This window comes from Pyrgilauda ruficollis, unplaced genomic scaffold (assembly GCF_017590135.1).
Source record: "Pyrgilauda ruficollis isolate IOZ18807 unplaced genomic scaffold, ASM1759013v1 scaffold61, whole genome shotgun sequence".
NCBI lineage: Eukaryota > Metazoa > Chordata > Aves > Passeriformes > Passeridae > Pyrgilauda > Pyrgilauda ruficollis.
In genome coordinates, this window is record NW_024527822.1 from 3118864 (window position 1) to 3140649 (window position 21786).

The 21786-nt window shown below is 46.7% G+C and overlaps 1 protein-coding gene across 2 annotated transcripts in view; it reads right to left on the minus strand.

The window, feature by feature from the left end:
* FRMD4A (FERM domain containing 4A) overlaps positions 1–21786 on the minus strand; it is a 209949-nt gene that overhangs the window by 108409 nt on the left and 79754 nt on the right. For both annotated transcript variants that reach the window (XM_041483774.1, XM_041483776.1), the window contains exon 2: positions 18702–18767. In XM_041483774.1, the coding sequence (XP_041339708.1) occupies positions 18702–18767 (66 nt within the window). The remainder of the gene's footprint in view (positions 1–18701; positions 18768–21786) is intronic.

Here is a 21786-nt window from a genome sequence, read left to right on the forward strand (position 1 = left end):
TCAGAGCCAGCTTTCTGGGCAGGAATCCATTTCACACTCAGCTGACAATGGGGCTTGATAAGCGCTCGGCCAGTGTGAATAACCAGCTGCCTTCTATATATATTTCGATTTGGTAGTGCCTGTTGAAGTTTTATATCACTGAGAGATTGTTGGTATTCTTTTAAAGCATTAAACCTACCTTGACAAGGTCAACAACAATTTCTACAGAGGTCAGCATTTTTATTTTGAAATATTTGATCATAATTCTATCAAACATTAAGGAAAGAGTTTGGCTAGGGCACATAATGAAATTGGACAGCTCACACAATCCATTTATCTTTTCGACTGTAAACCTCTGAAGCGCTCTAGTTCATCCAGTTTCAAATCAACTGTAGAAATGTCCATCTCCCTTCATGCAGCCTACAAAAATTGGTGCTTGGAAATGCTCTTGATCTGTTATTGCTGATGTGGAAAAGGAAAAATAATTTCCCAAGACATACTAGCTTAGCTGCATTCTTATGTTCTGTTTGCTTTTGAAAAATCTCTCCTGAATGAGGATGTTTATTTCCATCCTCACTCAAAGTTCTTCAGTTCTTCATCGCTGAAAATATTTAATAAGTTAAGTGAATGCTTATTTTTGTAGTACATTTTCTAAACACATTAAAATAATTTATTTAAAAACTCCTCTGTTAGCAAACCTAACGTTAATAAAAGTAAATAAAGGAAATAATACTGCTAGGTCGGATGCGTAGGATTAAGTCATCCTGGTTTATTTCACACACCAATTGTGAGTGCAGGGAAATGAATTAAACTTAACAAGACCTACATCCTCATGTGCTGAGACTGGGGAAGGAGAATGCCTGCGGAAGCATACTGGGTACATGGGCTGCATTCATCTTCTCCATCTGTACTCAGGGATGCAGCCAAAGGAGCTGGCTCCACCAATAGATCCTCCACACATCCAGCAATGCTGGATTTCCCTCCCCTAAGGAACTGGTGAGTTGAAGCATATTGGTCTTCCTGGATGTTCTCATCAGTTTAATTATCTGTGCTATATTAAGAACATACCACAATGTTTTGAAGCTTCTGGCTTAACACACTCAAATGTAAATCACTCTATGAAAATTCTACACATCAGACAGACAGTTCTTCCCCTGGGAAGGTCAGGAGAGAGAGGCTGAACTTCACTTGCCAGATGTTGGTCACATTGCTCAGTGCCTGATGGCAAAGCTCAGATGTTATGGGGAGTCAAGTGGTCAGGATAAGAGAGAAATGGGATAGCCAAGGAAGCTGCTTTAACCTTGAAGCCAAGTAAAAGCGTGATGCATTGTGTAGGTGCAGCTCCCAAGGCACAGGAAATCAGTGCTACCCCATTTATTTCCTTGCTGGTAGTCTGGCTTCCTGTGCCTCAGTGTGGTCCCAAGTTCACCAGTGGTGGCTGGGACTGGCCCCTGACTCGGCTGGGCCATGGGGCAGGGTCTGATACACCTTGTCCTGCAGGACAGAGGGTCTCTCCACTCTGGGTGAGCACCCAAGAGGAGACTTTGCTTCTTGAGTCAGCACAGGATGCAAGACATAACCAAGCATTAGGTTTGTGATAGAACTGTGGCTATTTCAGAGGGAATGGAAAAGATTCAATAACTTTTCATCTGCAGAAGAAAAACTCGCCCTGCCTTCAGCACCTCTGCAGCTTTCCCTGCTGAGTCTGTACATTCAGAGCCTATACATGAAGCCAACTTCAGTGCGTGTCCCTAAGAAGCGAAGTTTTCCATGTCCAGCATGCCTTGGGACACAGCGAGGAAGCTGCCTGGATCCTCTGCTCTGGTCCCCTCTGTCAGTCACAGCAGCCACCACATCCAGCACTTGCCCATGTCAGCAGCAGAAGGACAGGGAGAGGACACTTCAAGGAGCAGATAAAGATTCAGTGGGGAAACCTTGGGCACCAGCAAGTTCTGTCTCCACTTCGGTGGATCATCCTGGTGCACATCAGGGCAGTCAAGAGCCTAAAAGGGTCCTACCAGGCCCCTCCTCACAGCTCTGTTCTAATGCCTTGTAGGCAGCCCTGGAGGTGAATGGGAAGGGGACAAGGATGCTGGGCTTCATTTTCTGATTCCAGGCTCACCAATGTCACAGTGAAACCCCCATAAGTAAAGGAGGAGGCAATGGAGAAAAATTATTATCAGCCACAACTAAAAAGAAAAGAAAGCAAAATAATACTTGCTCACCGTAGGAATTACTGGGAGAATAAGAAAGGCTTATTTCCCCTGGTATTTGTAAAAAGAAGTGCTGGTAATAAACCAGGTCCATTATAAAGGAGGAGGGTGAAATGAATGACTGGATGAGATAGTGAGTGTCTTTCATTAAAAAAAACACCAACAAAATAACCCCAAAAAACCCAAAACCAAAAACCCAAAACCCAAAGCCAAACAAACAGACAAACCCAAAAAAATCCCAGCCTTTTTTTTCTGCAAAGAAAGAGTAAAGAAATGAGACAGAGTGGTTAGGAGAGAATTCAGGCAGGGTAGAAACAGTTAGTGATAAACAGCTACAAAGAAAACAATTGGAAAATGTAAGTGCATACAAATGTGGGTGATAACCCACGTACTGGGGTGATAGCAGAATTAGCCAAGAATGTAATGAACCATGAAAGGAGAAGCTTGGAGACTGTGGAGAATTGAGGAAATTTTTCTAAGCAGGAAGGGTAGAAAGTAAATAAAGCTAGCCTGGCTTCTGAAAAGGAGTGATCCTGGGCCTGTGGATGGGGAAATGTCCAAGTGGATGTCCAGGGAGTTGCTGGGCACAGACTGAGCTTCCTTGACAATGTCCAGAAAACGTCTTTCTGGGTCTTACCCAGCCACATCCTCACTGCAAAGTGAGATGGAAGTGATGAGGCAACTGTATCTGTCATTCCTTTCATTAAATCAGATGTGAAGGACGGGCAGGAGCAGATCCCACAGAAGCAGTGTGGGCAAGGATATCAGAGACCCTGTTCCCAGTAAATTCCATTGAGTGACAGAGACAAAGGCACATAAGCTGGGCCAGCCTGGAGATCAGTCATGCTGCTGGCAGATGCTGGAAGCACAAACACCTCCAGAAAATGATGCTGGAGGTCTTGATGGCAACTGAAGGCATCTCTGCTGACTGGCCAGCAGCCACACGGCCTGTGTGAGACAGATCTCTCTCTCCCTCCTCATATCCTACCAGGTGGCTGTGGACCGACCCCAAAACTTGCTCTATGGCAAGGAGTAAATGACTTTATAATTTCTAATGCTCAAGGGCTGCAGTTTTGGAAAGATCTGCACTTCATACGTGAGGGTGATGAGAATAATCGTATTTAATGTGATTTCTGAAAAACTGAGGAAGGTGAATGTGGTCAGGGAAAAGGTTTTGTCATTCTCCATTCATATCATTTGTCATTCTGTGATAAAGCAGGAGAGATGTTTCACTTGTAGTAGGGAATTAGCTTTGACTTTTGAGGGGTTCAAGTGCCCCAGTGTCAAAATTCTCTCTTCCTTTGCAGACCCTTCCACAACTGTGCAATAGCTTTTATCCCTTGCATTGGGAACATGCCCTGGACTCAGTGGATGTCTGCCTCTGATCAACATTCAGAGCTTCAGATTATTTAAACAGTGGGAGCTGCATTTCTATTGGTTTTCCTTTCCATATGCCTTAAACACTGGTTGGCCAAGTGAAAGCTTTGGAAATTGGGTAGCCATCATCTGAATATATCCCACAATTTATTTGGACTTTGGTATTAACCAGGACCATTCAGCCAAACTCTGATTTGGCAACAGAAGAAAAAGGTCTCACCCCATCCTTTTTTCCTCATGTGTCTGGGCAGCCCTGCAAAAGCACAGGATGGCTGAGTGCAGCTTAGGAGATCCTTGCACAGGAAACACCTGTATGGGCTGCTGGTCCTTGTGCCATCAGCTGCTAAGTGGGACTAATACCCTGTACCATTAAATGTACCATTAAATCTCAACATAAGATTTCACCTTTTCCTTTTTCACCAAGGATGTAGCCTCCTATTGAACGGAATTCAGTGGGAAAACCTTTATTTTTACATATTCCTCTACCAAAATTAATCCTCTGTAAACAGAATTTCAAGAGCAGTTTCTTGGTCACTTCAATGTCACTTGAGCTAGATTATTGAGGACTATGGGAAAGACCTATATGTCTTAAAAGAAAATGTTCCATTCCACTTGCCATAGGGATCAGGAAAACATTTGCCTGCCTGTCTGCTCTCCCAGGAAGCCCTGAACATGTGATTGCAGTTTGTCTAAAGGAAAAGATGCCAGAATCTCTTTGAAGAGAAAAGAAACTCAATGGCAAATATATTTCACCCTGCAGTGTCTGAATTCACAGAGGAACTCTTGCTGGTAGGAAAAGTTATAAAAAAGAGAGGAGAAATCCCAGAAAAGGCAAAATTCTCAAACACAGACTTAATCTCACACAGAAAGTGGTTATATGAGAGCAAAGAATATGTTTTATCCTTATAGTGTAAACCACTGCTGCTCAGTGGAGATTCATCCATCAATAACAGAAGAGAAGCTGGCCCATGGCTCTTTGCTGGTTCGCCAGAGTTTTATTAAATGCACAAGAATGCCAAGTCTGTAATGTCTAAAAGTGAATTTATTTAACAATGAACTCTTTGAAAAGGGAGTCCCAGATGTGTAATTAATAATGAATCAGTGATGTGAAATCTGATCCAAAGCCTACTGAAGCTGATAGACAGACTCTGACTTCAAGGAGTTCTGGATAAGGCTCTCATTAGGCAAAAGGAAAAAAAAAATTAAAAGCTGAGCCAGCTAGTTGGTTAAAAAAAATATTATAGCTTGGATTCTGTGCTAAACAGAGACATACAATAATCTGCACTGCACATAAATCCCTTCTCTACTGACAGGGGACTCACACATTTCTGTGTCTGAAGCTGAACTTGAAATCTAGGAGATAAAATAAAATACAAAAAAGGCTGTGAGAGAGAGTCCCAAAAGGAAAACCTCCAGTGGTTTGAAGCACAGCTCATTTCCTCTTGGCATGGATGGGGAGCTAGCTGTCAGATCTGTGTCATCTGGAGGCAGCAGATGCTGCTGCTGCTCCCTGCGTGCCCCCACCCTGCTCCAGCCCGAGCACCCACCTCTGCTCTGCCCTGCTGGCTCTCCCTCAGCTCCACGAAACAGCACGGGGATTATCAGCCTGGAATTCCTGCCAAGCCCAGCAGAGCGTGGTGTCCAAAGGGGGATGCAGCTTGTCTTCCATCAGGGCAACTTAATTCAGTTTGTCAGCCATGCAGACGGTTTGGGTGAGCCTGATCCCACCACCACCAGCCCAGCACTGGCCAAACTGAGCACTGTGAGGTGGGGTTCTGGCAGCCTCTGGTTTTCATTTGCCTTTCACTAGGACTGTAATGGGGAGGTGGAGATGTTTGTTGGTGAACATTGTTGAATTTCATCACTGCATATCTTTTAAGGGACACATAAAGTGCACATATTAAGTCATCCCCTTGAGTCAAATGTTTTTAAGTACAGTAACACAGCTCATTTTTAAGTAATCAAATAATAATTAAAAATAATAGTCTCCCATTTCTATGCATCTACATTGAATTTGCTTCTTTAATAGCAAATTGTAACTCAATCTAAATGTAAATTCCTGGAGAATCTGCTATCTAATTCTCATTATTTCCACTTGCTTAATGCAATTAGAAACATCTGTCACTGATCAACTGTCCACTCAGTGAAAACAAATAATAATTCATGCTCTCTGCCTCCATAGTGTTTTTCAGGGAATGGACTGCTTTAGAACCAGCTGCTAGAGCCCAAGAGCTAGAGCTGTGCAAAATGCTTGTGACAAGCTCTGAATCACAGCAAATGTGCCTGACCATCACTGTCTCTGTAGCTCAGTGACATTTGCTGAATAATTTGACAAATTCCCAGATACATATAAAAGTCACCATCCTGCTTTCTAGAAATATTTGACTCTGGGGTCAACCATTCCCAGGAATATATGATGTGCTGCCAGGGACAGATCTCAGCCCCTTATCCTTGGGGGGATAAGCCTGGACCCAAAGTCATGGTGGAGCATGGAGATGCAGCTTTGGTTGCTGAAGGAGCATCAAAAGGCTGTGAAATGGGCATGAGTGCAGGGAGGAAAGACAATGGAGTTACTGGGGCTTATCCCAGCTGCTGTCTGTGTTCCCAATTTATCTGCCTGAGACAAGAGTGGAGCAAACAGCAGAGTGAGAAGCAGCCAGAAATGGGCACCCATGAGATGAACCAGGTTAGAGGCATGGATGGTGCTTCCTCCTCTTTAAAGCACATTAGTACCTATAACCTCTCTGGTTGCTCAAAAGACAATAAAAATGAAAAGAGAAGATGAAGTTTGGAAGAATGAACATCATGAAACAGGCTTGTTCATCCCTTGCCCACTAGAGATAGGATGAAGAAGGAGTAATGGCAGAGTCCAGGTGGAAAGGTATTCTAATCAGGCATCTACTGCTGAAATGTCCTCAAAAGACAGAACAAAATTAATCCAAAAACGAGTCTTTCTGGTAATCATGCAATTCCACAAGCCAATGCCACAGCCAAACAGCCTTTTTGTCTTCAAGCTGCTGAGCAGCTGGAGGCACATCCCATGCAATGGTCTGGCTGCTAGATGGGGCTGATGCATGGATGCTGGGATAAAAACAACAAACAATAACACAACAAACAAACAAACATCAGAGGGACTGGGGAAACACAAGCAATGGCCTTGCCCAATGTGGGAAAGAACAACTCTAGGCATTAAGTGGTCATCCTGGCTTCAAAGTGAGGAGGGGAAATTAAGTGAAAATGGCTTGGCTGGTGTGGTTTATTTTATTCTGCAAAAGGGCAGATGCAAATCTCTTTTGTTCATTCTTTTTCCAGGAGACAAGCATAAATCAGAGCTATTACAAGATCCTCTCTGACAAGCTGAAGTCTCTAACACTGTCTGGGCTGCCAAACCAGGAGGGCCAGGATGAGCTGGAAGTTGTTGGCCTGTTCACGATCTCGTCAGGTCGCATTTAGTCACCACTGCACCTCCTGCTCCAACCCCCCTGATTCCTGTAACCACAGGGTTATACGCCCAGCAATGAGCCACTGCTCTGCAGCTTGGCAGTTTGATCCCAGTGGCCCAAAATGTACCTGTGCCCGTGGGAGGGTGAGAGGATGCCTGTGGTACTCAGTCTGTGTTATTCCAGGGGATGAAGAGGATGGTGGCTCCCAAAGGCAGATGTGACAGGGACCAGGCTGCAGTGTGAGTCTGCTGCCTGCTTGTACAGGAGGGCACAGGAGGCACTTGTTCTGCTAAGGGGGATGCTGAAGACTGGCAGCACAGAGGAGGGGAGACTCCTCACCAAGACAGAGATAAGTCACTGAACCAAATTCTGTACTATTAATCAATTTTCCCAAAGATGAAAGCCTTCCAGAGCTGGCATGTTTTGCTGGCTTTACCTCCAAGCATCTGGTTTGACCTGCTACCAAGATAGCTTCAAAGTCAGAACAGAGACTGAAGCTTCTTCCCAAGGCAGATTTAGAATTGCGCTTCTTCCTCCCCAAATACGGGCAGTTTCTCAGAAAAGGTAATAACAGGAGGGATTTCGTTCAAACATAATTGTAATGAGCCATGTCTGAGTGCAGAGAGATGGGAAAGTAAAAGATATCCTATCTGTATTAACAACCTCTCATCCAAAAGGATTGCCTCTTTGGGAGAGGTCGGGGCAGGAATGAAAGGGAGAATGGGTACATCTTGTTGCTTACCATGAGCCAATGCAGGTTTTTTTTAAATCATGACCCAATTATAAGCCAAGAGCCATCTCCTCTGTCCTGAAAATTAGAAAAGCTGATGTTTTTTCTGATGATATCCAGTATTATGGCCAACACAAGTGCCACAGGCAGCCTTTCTGTGCTCGCAGTGACTGCCTCACTCCTCCTCCAGGCACCCAACTCACGGCTCTGCTGCTCTCAGCAGCTACTGCAGCCCTGGGGGAGGAGGGGAACTCGGGGAGATAATCCACCAAAGAGAGAGACAAATCCATTTCGACTTCACAGAGCCCAAAGCCTCCCCGTAAGTAGGCACTTCTCCAAAATAAAGACAGAAAAGACCAACGAGCCACACACTGGGAATACACCAAGGGTTGGGAGCTGGACATTTGCACTACCACTTGAGGCATTTCCAGAGAGAATGGTCCCAAAAAACAGACTCCTGGACAAAAGCAGAGGGAATGGACCAGGACTGTAGAGGGAGAGGTGGGGTAATCAGAGCTGGGGAACACTCAGGTCTCCCTCAGGAAGGGCAGCATGGTCTCCTTGCATGCCTGTGCTGCCTGTTCCAAGCCTCCTGCCCCCTCAGTGTGGTTGCAGGTGTCTCCTTTCCCTCCTGTGCCACAGGCACTGGGCTGAACTAGCCCCAGCAGCCTTTGCTGGTAGCACCATGGTGCCAGACCCAGCTCCTCTTTGCTTTGCTCAGTGTCATTGCCAGGTGTGATGCTCAAACCTGTGTCTGTGTAAGCACACCTGAGCTGCTCTGAACCACCTGGCCTGAATCCACTGCTGCAGGCAAACTATTCCCACCTGACACCATGCAGCCATGGCCAGCTGCTGCTTTGGGTTACCTGCAGCAAAGGAAAGGAAAAGGAAATAATTTCCCAGTGAGACAGTTAAGACCCTTTTTGCTCATTATGTGCAATGCCCCTGAGCCCAGGAGCCTCACTCATGGCCAAAGCTGTCACGGTGTCATGGTGAAGGAATTGCCCTTTGGTTGAAAGTTGAGATCTTTTGTCTAAGTTGCATCTACTGAGACTGAAAAGCAAAGGGAACGGAAAACAATTTTCTATAAGCTGAGTAAGGCAGCTTAGACAATCAAGCTGCTCACCCATTCACTATCAACCGAGTATTTGTACTGCAAAGCCTGATAGCAGCAATAAGGGGAAATGTTCCATCCTGAAATGCTAGCTCCAATTGGAAATGCACCTTTTTTACCTTTGCACGAAAGCAAATCTGCTATGCTGCCTTGTTCATCATTTCTCCTGAGCTACATTCCTCTAGATGGTTCAATATCTCCTGGAATTATCTCCAGTACATCTGTTATTATTTTCCAAAATTGCTTGCTCAGACCATGCTATAAAAAAATAATTTTCTATTTCCACTATCTTCCAGGAGGCAGCTTCTATCCTGTGCTACATTTAGCACTTTCTCACCTGAATTTACTACTTGGGTTTCTTGTCCAGCCAGAAGGACATGAAAGGAGGAGCTGGAGCCAGAACAGGACTGATATAACCACCCACATCAGAAACACCTATGAGAGAGCTGATTGCAGAGACTTTTTGCAGCTGAGGAGAGAAAGGGGCACGACTCATTTCAGATGATCCCTTTTAGGATGAGCTCAGCTGTGCCCTACAAGTGCCTTCCTCCCTCCACCACCTGTAAAAGCGTGGCTCAGGCACAGACACCCACACTGTTGGTGCCTAAAGTTAAAAGAGGTGAATCTCACCACTGCCTGCTGTGGAACACATCAGACAAGCCAGGATGGGATGTGGCACCAACACAAGGACTACTCCACCATGAAGGAGCAACAGCAGAGAGTAGGAGGAGCTCTGTGAATTTCAGCCTCATTGTCCTGCTGCTAAACCTCATTTACTTCCACTGTTGAGCTTGTTGGTGCCTCACAGCTGAGCAGATCTTGCAGTTGCTCCTGGGTGAGGGAAGAAAGGCTGGGTGACACTGGCTTGTTCATGGCTGGAGCAGCATCTCATGGAATACAATGACATATTTCACAGCCACTGTTGGACACTGGCAGGTTGGTCCAGGCTGAACAAAAGCTCCACTGAAGCCATGGAGCAGCTGAGCCTGGCAGAAACAATGGTGAATTTTTGAATTTCTCACAAGAAACTGCAAGTGAGATGTTCTCTCTGTAACAGACCCATTAGATGCTGGATGTCCCATTCCTGTATTGGTCTATGTGGTGGGAGGTCAGCGGGACAATTAAAATTGCTGATGCTCTGCAAAGCTTCAGGAGTTACCTCAGGAAAGGAAATGGCTTTCTTCCTTCACCAGATGCTTAGTGGGATTTTCATCAGCCCCTTCCCTCCCCCTACCCCAGCCTGTAATTTTGAAAAGTTCCAGGTGTGCTCAAAATTAAGGGTTTTTGACAAATTTTAGCAGAAGAACTGCAAAAAATACTGAATATCTTCGCCCCCATTTAGCCAGCTGTAAAGAACATTCAGCTCTCAGCATATGCAGTATGAATAAACATGTGTCTTCAGCTTATCTCTCTCCTGACAGCTCACGGATAGCTCCCCAGCCTGTATTAGTTTAAATGCAATTTATTCTGGAAGACTGATAATAGGGGTATTGATTACGCAGGCCTTTGGAAATCACACCCTCATTTCGCTCTGTGGAGGGCAATGATTGCCATTCCCAGTTCATTTTCTCATGAGGTTGTGAGTACTTTGCTGTGGGAGTCTTTCTCCTAAGGCTCCTCTTGTGGCACCTGGCAGGGCTCAGTTACAGGGGTCCGAGGGCACACGGGGTGAAACCAGCTCTCAGCACTGTTCAGAAGCCATCAGGCTGCTCAGAATGAGGGGAATCTGCAGCACTGCTGTACCAGGAAAGCATCCCCCCCTCCAACTAACTTCCCCAAGACACACAGGTACCTCTGCTCTGGGCAAGGTCAGTCCTAACCCAGCACATTCCGGGGACACTTTGCTCCCAGCAGCTCCACCTGTCCCAGCTTCTGCTGATGCTCCTCCCCTGCCTATGCCGAGGAACAAATCTGGACAGGCTGAACTATCCCTGCTGGGTTTCATTAATTTCCAGTCCAGCCTTTCCCAGACACAGCTTTGCTTTCTCTAGAGCTGCTTGATCAGATTGACCTTTGGTGCACGGCGGATCCCCTTGGAGGCTCTCCTTGTTCCCTGTTTGGGCTCGCTGTTGATCCCTGCCTGCAGCTCTGCACCCTGCTTGACCTCTGCAAATCCTGCTTCCCTGTGACCCTCACTGATGTGCACGACCTGCCAGCTTGCTCTGCCCAGCCTGCCTTGCTGGAATGTTCTCCTCTGGCAGCTCCATCCCTTGAGAACCGTCTGTAGCACAGGGGTTGTGTCCATCTTCACCCACGGTGAGCTCTGGGAATCCTGGAGCATGCAGCACACCCGGGACCTGCTGAGCCTGGACCAGCACCACTCTGTTGTTCTCAACGGAGCCAAGCCAGGGTGCAGAGCAGAGGCTCTTCTCCCCTAAATCTGAGCCCAGCTCAGGATTTCCTTCTGAGATGCTAATTCTGCCTCCTGTCCTAAATCTTTTCAGTTCTGCCCTCATAATCAAGTGCAACCTTGAGATTATCTGCTTTGCCTCCTTCACTTTGCCTGAGATCCCTCTGGCTCTTAAGCCAAACTCCTCAGCTCTGCACATCCATTTTTTTTTTATTTTCTGCCCCTGTTCTCTTCTATTTCCACTTCCCAGCAAACATTCTCCTCTCCAGGCTTGACTTCTGTGGACTTCTGGGTTTGCTGGAGCTAAGCTGAAAACTGAACCCCTGAGATACAGCCATCCAGACTGAAACCAGAAGTTATGTAAGCCGTGGATGGCAGTGGTGGATGCTCTTTGAGAGACTTAGAGAGGCTCTGCAGAGCAGTTCAACAGAGGCACGCCTTGGAGGCTGGAAGGATGGATTTGGTAGCACACCTGGCTCTCTGGGTCCATTTTTCATTTATCCATTTACCTGGTCTAAGACAACATCTGGGTGCTGTACAGCAGCTGTGTCTGCAGGAGGAGGGCTGGCTGGGAATGCTCCCAGCACCACATTCACCTTGGAGCAATGCCAAATGTATCTTTTTTGGTAAACACAGAACTTTTCAGCAGAAGAGCTCTTAGCTCATAGTTCACTGGTTGCTCAGTAAGAGCACAGACATGAATTGCCAAGGGTCCCACCTCCCTTTTGGTACAGCAATCTCTCCTCCATCTCTCCCCATCCCATGGTGACCAAGCCCAGCCATGTATTTGAAGTTTGGAGCTGTGCTCAAAATGATCAGAATTTTCAAACAGGAGCCTGGGAGGAACACAAAGGCCAGGATAATCCTTTCCTGTCAAGAGAGTGGCTTCACACTCCTCATCTGCCCTGAGCCACAGGCTGTGCAGGGGCAATTCTGTGCTTTGTCCCAGTGATATAAATCCCACACTACTTGGCAGAATCCTTCTGAGTTGATCCAAAGCTTTGGACTTCCATAATTTTTAATGCCAAAGATGTTAAAACATCCCATTTGCAATTTTGCAAATACTTGCTGGGCTGAACTACAGTCTCACTCTTGGTGTAGTAAATCAGAATTTGTTTCTGAAAGAAACCACAGTCCTAACACTGCAATTTGGGAAAACAGTCTTCTTTCTAGAAGGCATATTTGAGCCCCCTCCAGCTCAAACTCAAATTATGATCCAAATTCACTGTTTTCACATTTTCTCACTGTGAAGAACTGAATCCTGCCAGACTCCTAGTATAAAACTCCACTGAAGTTCAGCCTGGTCTCCAGTTGTTTCTCTGCCCTACAGAAAACATGGTTTTTTTTTTTATTTTGGAGAGGAGCAACACAGCACCCCATAACCTTCAGAGCCACTCAGAGGACAGTGATCAAGTCACCTCTGGGCCCTTGTATGAAGGAACATTTTTCAGCTGCTTCAGTGCAGGCATAGAGAGGCTGGGTGGGAAGAGGGGATGCAGGGATCCCTCCTCAGGCACTCACCAAGGGCATCACTGAGCCCATGCCAGCTCTCCATGCCCAGCAGGACATGTCCTATGGACAACTCCAAGAATATATTCACTGGGCAGCTGCTGCAAGGGTGTAGGGAGGGCAGGGGGGCTGGCAGGGCAGTACTCACCCCTGTGCTCGCTCTCAGCCCAGCACTGGCTGCCACTGCCTTCCACAGGGATGGTTAAAAACGCCTTTGGAGCAGAGCCTGGCACTCTGCAGGGACTGGAGCTGCCTCTCCTGCATGGCAAGGACAGCTACTGGCACCCAAACATCTCCATTTACGGTCAGGGCTGCGCAGCTGCAGTTCTGCATCAGCCCTGGAGCTGATGTTTCCAAAAGGATCCCCAGTTTTGGCAGTGGAGCAGGGCTGGACCCCATTCTTCTGCAATTATTGTGTCTTCCCTGGGGAGACTGAGGCCATCCTGGGGCTTGTTTATCCCTCACTGAGGATGGGATATACTGCTGGTCCTCATGCCAAACCTGTATCCAAAGTTAGGCAGCTTCTCCTGATGTAGGCAGGTGCCAGCCTCAGCATCACCTGAAGGGGAACCTTGGCAGTTTTTTCACCATGCCAGCCCAGGTAACCACCCTGCTCATTGGCAAACAGAAGTGAGGAAGTAAACAAACATGGTAAAACCCCATGGATTGCAATTTCTTGATCATGAGTAGTACTGAAAATACTGCAAAAACTCTAACAGATTCTTGGGAGGAGAGCAGACTGTTTTATTTCTCCCTCCAGCCATAATTAATGGACCTATTGCTCTCAAAAGGTGACACTGCTTCCCCAGGACAGTGAGCCTCAGGCTGGTGCCAGTGAGGCTGATCCCAGAGGAGTGGGGGACACCAGTGTGCTCCAAACTGAGCATCTCCCCTGGGACAGCCTTGCTGGTGACATGGTGACAGCCATCCACGTGGCAGTGAGTCAGCAGCCCACAGAGCACCCTGCCAGCCTGGTGCTGGCTCACAGCTCCAGCATCTCCCAGTCTGGCTCAGAGGTGGTTCCTGGGCATGAGATGCTGCACCACAGCAGGCACACTGCAAACAAATCCTGGGCTCCTCAAAGACTCCTCACTCACTCAGAGCAGAGCTGGCTTCGAGCAAGGCAAAGAGGGATGTTCAGTGCATCCTGAAAATTTTGGCTGTGCATGTACAGGTGTCACTGCCCACTGCTTCTGGATGCACCTGCATGGCAGCTGGGAGGCAGAAATGCTGCAAGAAGAGTTACTCAGGAAGTGTCCACATGGACACAGAGGTAGGTTAATCACCAAAATACCTACGGGTTGTGCTGACCTCCCTGTCTCTCCCTGGCTTAGTGCTTCCTGGCAAGCAGGTTAGAAACAAATTGCCCAGTTATTTCCTACAATCAAACTGCAGAGCTTTCAGACCCCACAGACAGCTCTGCTACGAGCCTCAGATGAGCTCCATTTCTGCAATAGCTCCTCCAGAGAGAAAGAATTAGGAGGCTTAACACTTCTGGATGACAGTTGCCTGAGCTGCTGTCAGATAACAGGCACAGCCAGCCGGTGCAGGAGGCAGGATCAAGCCAGGCTGTCTGATTCAGCCATCCCAGAAAAAAAGCCATGTTTATAAAACCCACATGAAAAGGAACGAATTGCCAATTACGCAAAAGTCTTTAAATAAAGCAACACAAACCTTTCATGTGCAGCAGGCAAATGATACACGGTCACTGGGAAATAATATAACTGATAGGGAGGCTGTGAGTGGGGAATGGAGGAAATCCATTTTCCAGAAGTATGAAAATGGACTTGCTCGCTGAAAAAGATTAGCTGGATAAAGCCAGACACTTTAAAAATAAAGAACTGTGCTAGAAACTAAACATGCATCAAACAGAAACAGGAAAAATAAAACCCAGACTGTAAGATCCAATGAGCCACACTCTGCTCCTGCTCAGAAAGAAAAAACTGTCAAAAAACCATGCTGTATAAACTTGCCACACACCCAAGATCTTCAACAGATCACTATCAAATGAAACACACACCAAATGCAACTCTTCTGCCTAATCCCAAGTCAAACAGCCTTTGAGTTTCAGACCCTCAGGAAGAGATTTCCATATGATCCTCCTCTGTCTCTGTTTATGATTAGCCCTTCTAAATTTCAGCATTTATCTGACAAAACACATTGGGGAGGGTTTTCTTTTATCCACAAAGCCTAAAGAGCTGCTTTTCCTTAGCTGCTGCTGCTGCACCACTCTGCAGCCGCTTGACTTAGGAGCTCAAGACTTCAGTCAAGACTCTTTGTTTGAGTCAAGCCAGGATCTCTTTCCTGACGATGGTAACCCCAAGCCTTCATTATGTGCCAACACTGAAGCAAGCCAGCATTCACAGAGGGGGTTATAAATGCTGTCTCTGAGCCAAAATCTTATTTTTGGGGGATGGTAATGCAAATAAAACCTACGTACCTGGTGGGTCCAACTGGCAATAGCTGTGTGGCCTGTCAGAGGGGTTTTTGCAGATTTGGGAGGGAATTTGTGGTGTTGAAACATTTCAATCCGGCCTGGCAGAGCTGTCTCACTGAGCCACTGCTGATTCTGTGAGCAGAAGCACCAATTCCACCCCCTGTCCTGCTGCAGCCTGGCCCTCATTACCCACCAATGGATACGTTTCAAATGATATATTCATGAACCCCCTGGTCTGATCACAGCTAATTCACAGACAAAAAGGGAGTACATTTGCTTAATACACTGCTTTTTGCAAACACCCTGATTGTTCCCAGATGCATCTGGTTTTACCCAGCAGCACTTCGGGCAGGATAGGAAATAATTTCATCTCCCCAGAGTCACTGGCCAAAGCTGTTTCAAAATGTTCCAGGAGCACTCCTGCACCCCTTTTGAGGGAGCTGTACCCAGCTCTCTCCTTCAATCAGACCCAGCTTCTTCTGCTGTTTTTTTTTTCTACACCAAAGAGGAGTACCCCAAAGATGATCAGAGGGCTGGAGCATCTCTCCCACGAAGAAAAGAGGAGAGAGCTGGGGTTGTTCAGCATGGAAAAGAGAAGGCTCCAGGGAGACCCCACTGCAACCTTCCAGCACTTAAAGGAGTCTTCTTAAAAAGAGGGAGAGTTACTTTTTCCATGGGCAGATAGAGATAGGAAAAGGGGGCAGGTTGTTCAGCAAAAAAAAAAAAAAAGAAAAAAAAAGAAAAAAAAAGAAAATAAAAAGGAGGGATTTAGATTAGGGGTTAGGAAGAAATTCTTTACTCAGTTCTAGTGAAAGGTGGCCCTGCCCATAGCAGGGGGAATGAAGCTGGATGGTCTTTAAGATCCCTTCCAACCCAAACCTTTCTGTGATTCTGTGATTCTATGAAAATACAGCAGCAGGATCCCTGAACCCTTCCCCAGGCAGAGCACCTGATATCACACACACAAGCACTGAAAGGTGATGTAAAGCCAGATCTGGGTTAGGCTGTTATTTTGACCTCACCCGTGGAGAGAAATCAAATTTACTGATTACCAGTGCTCTTTCCTAAACTCTCACAGGAGTGGAAAAGCTTCCAAGAAAGGTTGAGGCTGGTGTAAAGGAGGAAATTTCACATGAGAATTTAAGAGACTGACTCCTGAGCAATTCAAGCCAATGCAGGTCTAGATCTTGAGGCCCAACAAATCTATAGAGGAACCTCTTTCATGATAAAACCCAGCAAACCAGCCCTCTGCTCCAGCCCATGGCAAGACACCCACAGAAAAATACAGCTTTGAAGTGATAGCCAGAAGCTTGGGCTTGGATGAACACTTTATTTACAGCTCAATTCAGTTACAAGATAAGGTAACACTAATAAAAACAACGGTGCTCAGAACTTACAAAACAAATTTTATCTGAAATCTCACGATAAGACACAAACAATATGGGTCAGCTGGTGAGATTTCCCCTAGCAAAGTGCACGTTGCTCCCAGAGGGAGCTCATTCCACCGGGACAAAGAGCTGCTCATCTTGGTAGCCTCAGCCCACTCCTGCTGAGTGCAGCAGCTCCAGCACCACCCAATGCTGGTGGCTTTGCCTGTGCTTTACAGGCAGGCAAACCAAAGTGTTGTGCCCATGTCTGCAAAGAGAATCAATACTGGAGACATACTCAAGTCCAAAACATCCACTTTCCTCTTCATCTGCTCCACCTAAAAGTGATTTCACCCTGACTAGAAGCTACCTAACATTGTCATTGAGCCAGAAAAGCATCTGAGATGCCTCAGTGGACATTCCTGTACATATGGGGGCACAGAGGAACTCAGAGGTCTGAGTACTGCATGCAACAGAGGTTACTGCTTTTTCTGGGCATGAATTTTTCATCATCACCCTCCTGGCTTCCCCCATTCACACATTACTTGAAAACAGCAAAACGATTTGTTGTACTAATAAAATTCAACCATGGGTCACTTGCAAACTAGTTAGTGTGATTTAGAGAGCAATTTGCTTCCTCTATTGATTACAAGGAATTCCACTGAAGGTGTGATCAAACACTTAAAAAAGCATAATATCACGTGACACCATTTCTGCTCCCTTGGAAGTGGACACATTTTCCCACAGCAGCCTCCTTGGCTGACATCTTCCTGTGGTTTTTTAGTGTCATTGATCAAATCCCAAATAAGTAGGTTGGCCAGGGCAGCTCACATAGATTTCCTGCAGTATATTTTAAGCTGTGATTATTAATATACTGAGCAGTGCTTTAGCAAAGCTATTCTCCAATAGTCCACTTTAATGTTTAATTGAACTAAGAAAAATTAGAAAAGGCATTTAGATGACATAGGAAGCCAAGTGCTGTGTCCTTGTGATGAAGGTGACTAAATTTCCCCCCAGCCAGCTGCAAAGCATTAGAGAACCTGGTGCAGCCTATGCAGAGACCACTGGTATGGTGTTTTGTTTTAATTAGTCATCCTGATTTAGCTGTTCTCGTTCCACCCCTGGCCTGACTCACGGTTATCCAGGCACTCTCTGAACACACTGTGTGTCAGGGGCAGCTGAGGGATTTCACCTCCTAGATGACTATGTGCTGTAAAAACATTACCCATTAACAGTTTTGTAATGGCATCTTTAAGCAGCTTTCCAGAAGGCGAGGCTGAAGAGGCTGAAGGTGCTTCCGGCGATTCAAGTCCCCTCCAGCCATCCCCATTCAGGTTTGCCGGTGCTGGGCAGGATCCTGCCCCCCCTCCCATCTTATCAGCTGTAGCCAGGGCATTTGGGTGCTATGGGAAGTTTCATTTCCTGCTGCTTTGGCTGCCTGTGGAAGCCTTTGTAAAAGGAAAGACATTCTTCTAATTCTTGCTGTTAACCCATTGGGGATCTCTGAGACAGGAGCCAAAATTGTCAGGAAAGTGGAGGATGCTACAGCTTTCACCAGCCAATCCTGACCAAGCCACCACCAGACTCTCATTGTTTCCAGTCTTCCTTCTTTTTTTCAAAAGTAAGAAATAAGGCAGATGGAACATGGACGAATTTTAAATACATATTTGTATTTGACACATAAACCTGCAAGAAATCCCTGCCTGTGGCATGACCACCACAGCATCTTCTGCTGCCAACCACATTCCCAGTGCAGGTGGGAGCATGGGCACAATCCCCTCTAGTGTGGAGCCCAGCACTGAAGCCCAGCAATTTGGGATGGCAAGCAGAGAAGCTGGAGGTATTTTAAGCAGAGGCAATGCATTTCTCATAGCTAAGCAGTGCCTCAAAAACATAGTTAAGAGATATAATAGCAGTCTCAAAAATGACCAGAGGTGCTTTTCTATCTCATTGGCAGGGACTGGGACAGAATAAAGTAAAAATATGTCTTGAATTATTCCTTCCCACAGATATGCCTTTGCAGATCCTTCCCAGGCAGAACTACTTCAGCTTCCCTGAGCTCTGCAGGCGATCACAGCATGAAGCTGCTGAGAAAACCAGCTGAAAACCCTCCACTCTCCCCACCCTGGTGAAAACCCATGGCTGCAGCAAACTATCAAATGATGAAACGCGCAGTTCCTACCTGAACAAGGAGCTCCAGCTTCCTGTCGTCAAGGAGGTGCACTTGGCATCTGCGACCCTCTGTCATCTGCAAGAGAGAAGAGGAACGTGTGTCAGGGTGCCTGGAGTCACAGCTTAGCACGTGCCTGCTGGCTTCCCCCAGCCTTTCATTCGATGCAGTCCTTTTGGTTTGTGTTTACTTATTTCTTTTCAAATTAATCCCCCTTCTTCTGGCACCAGGGTAAAGAAAAGGCTGGAAGGAGAAAAAGAAAAGCCACCCTGGTAGGTGTCATGGAGCGGTGTCTGGTGCCAGGAGGAGGGTGTTCCAGTGTGGACAGTGGGGGCAGGGGGTGGTTTGCAGCACAGGGGCCCTGATGTTTCATATTGAGGCCTCCACCTCTGCAGCTGGCTTGGCTGGCAGAAGAGACATCCAGGAAAGTTTCCCCAAGCCCCTCAACTGCCGTGATCCAGCCAGGACTGTGGAGCCAGGCTCCTCCCTGGGCTGTGCTGATGCTGCTCCCTGGAGTGGCACCAGGGGCTTGTTCAGCCCTGAATCCTGAAATGGTCTTGTCCTACTTGGAGTGTTCTACTTAGGATGTACCACAGGAGCCACTTCTGACATCGCTGTACTGGTCCAAATGTGCTTCCACACCAGCAGTTTATTACAGCAGTTAACAAATAATACCAATAAAACTATTATGTGTACAAGGCTTATATGAGATTTCCAAGGTCCACAGATTGGGGTCCTATGAAATAAATGAGCTGTGGTCTGAGAGAACTGCTCTACAGTGCATCAAGCCCTCTCTTGCACAGAGCACCGTGAGTGAGGAACAACTACGCTTCGCGGAGTTACAGATCCCAGCTCAGTCCCACAAAGCCCTTCAGAGACAAGCACAATCCCCCTATCTGTTAATGGGATATGGGCATCCTTAAGCCTCTTTAGGTCTTGGAAATCCCTTTCTCAGCACGACTTAGGCAGCACACAAGCAGGCCCCCAGTGTGGGCTCACCCTACAACACTCACCCACACCTGGACCCATGTTGGCACAGCCCCAGCACAGCCCCAGAGCTCAGCTTAGCCCCCAGGGACCCACCACCTGCAGCCAAGGCACCTTCCTGTGCTTTGCATGGATCCCTAGCTCAATTTCATAATATTGCTTGCCATGGTGAATCCTAAATTATCATCAGAAGGGAGCAGAGAGTCCACAGGATATTGGCAGGGGGTGGTCACAGGCTGCTGGAGACACAAGTGCTGCAGCATCCTGGGCATTCCTGCCCTCATCCATCACCTCTTCCCACCAGTGCCAAGCTGAGCCCCTGAGACAAAGCTGCCTTGCAGAGAGTGGGAAGTGTGCTTGGGGGGTTAACTGAGGACAGCTCAGCTTTCTGCTTCAGCTCTGTGGGTTAAAAATCAGCTGCCCCAATCAGCTGATGGGGCTGGATGTGCTGGCATCCAGGAGGCAGTGGTGGATGCTCCACCATCAACTTTGCCCATTCAAAAATCCAGGCATTGTGCGGCCATTGCCACAGGATCTGCAACCTCAGCCATCTCCAGCAGCATCACCTTCATCCTGCTATCTCTCAGCACAGGAGCCCATCAGCCTCTTCTAGGTGCTTCTGTCCTCTTTCTTGACAGCTCTGTTCCACATCCATCTCTCCCTTTCCTGGTGCCAGATTGAAGCAAGTCTTACCCAGCCCCTTCCACAAAACAAAGATTCTAGTGTTCCAACAACTCTGTTGAACCTTAAGCTGACCATTGAAGATGCACAATTTATTATGAGAAAACTTCTGTCAAAATGAGCTTTTCCCTTCAACTCATCCACAAGTTACAATTCTGGAAGGCACAATCCCATGCGACTCACGCAGAATTTACCCCTTTTTGTTATTCACATCAACACACCTCTATCCTGCATGCCAAATAACATCATTTTCCTTCTTTTCTTCCATCAGCACAACTGGAGCCCTGGCATTGCAGCCAGAGGAAAGCTTTGTAAAACAAGGTTTCTCATAAATGTCAACCAGTTACCGCCATGGCAATAAATTGTCTTACGAGAATTTCCTCCAGTAAGAAATGTTATGCAAAATATGGCTTCTCCTAAGGTGTATTACTTGGTGAGTGAGATTTTTCACTATTAAACAGCTTTCAGCTCAGTTGTAAAACTATGCCAGAGGCTCACAGAAGGGCTTTGCAGTGGTTTCTCCTGCTTGGAAGAGTGGTGTGTCATGTTCACACAGGCACGGGGAACTGCAAGCTTCCTTCACTGGGCTTCCCCAGCAGATAAAACTCTGAGTGCCTGAGCTGTGCTTTGACATCTCCCTCATCCTCTTACTGTCACATATCCACTGCATCTCCAAGATGGGGAATATGCACTGATATTCCAGCTTTCATACGAGTTTACCCAAGGCAAGAGATACAGCAGTGAGTTCATTGTGGCGATGGCAGGGATGGGAACACAGCCCTGCTTTCGTGTGTTATGCTCCATTGGCTATAACAAAGTTGAAATATGAATAAAAGAAGGTGAAAGGGGGAAGAGAGAACATTTTCTGAGATGTCTGACTTTGTGCTGTAGTGTTTCAGCAAAGTGCTTGCTTCCCATGCAGAGCTTCTTTAGCTCTCTGTGCTTTTCCAGCCCGGAGTTTCATAACCCCTTAGTGCTTTCACTGCTAAAAGAAATCCCAAATGCAAACAGCTGGGAACATGAATAAATATCTGAACAAAGCAAAGCTCTGAAATACAGCACATGATGGTTGACTAATTGAAAGGCCTTTCATGAACATCCCTTGAAGCTCAGCAGGTCCACAGGTTGGAGATCTGCTACAGCGCTTCCTTCCTCCAGCCACGGGGCTTTTCATTTGCCTTAGAAATGAGCAGTGCTTTCCAGGAGAAAAGAAAAGAAGGTAGAGACAGGCTTCCTACTTGATATAAGCTAAAATATGATGGCCCTGCCCTCCCTCCTTTCTGCTTTATTATTCCACCAGGTGTCTGAAGCCCACATTATGTGCTTTTTTGCATTGTTGGATCAATACAAACTCTGCTAGTTCGTCAGAGCAAGAAACGGGAGCGTTTCAAAGCACAGCGAGAAGGCCCTGATTTAGCACAGCCTGTCT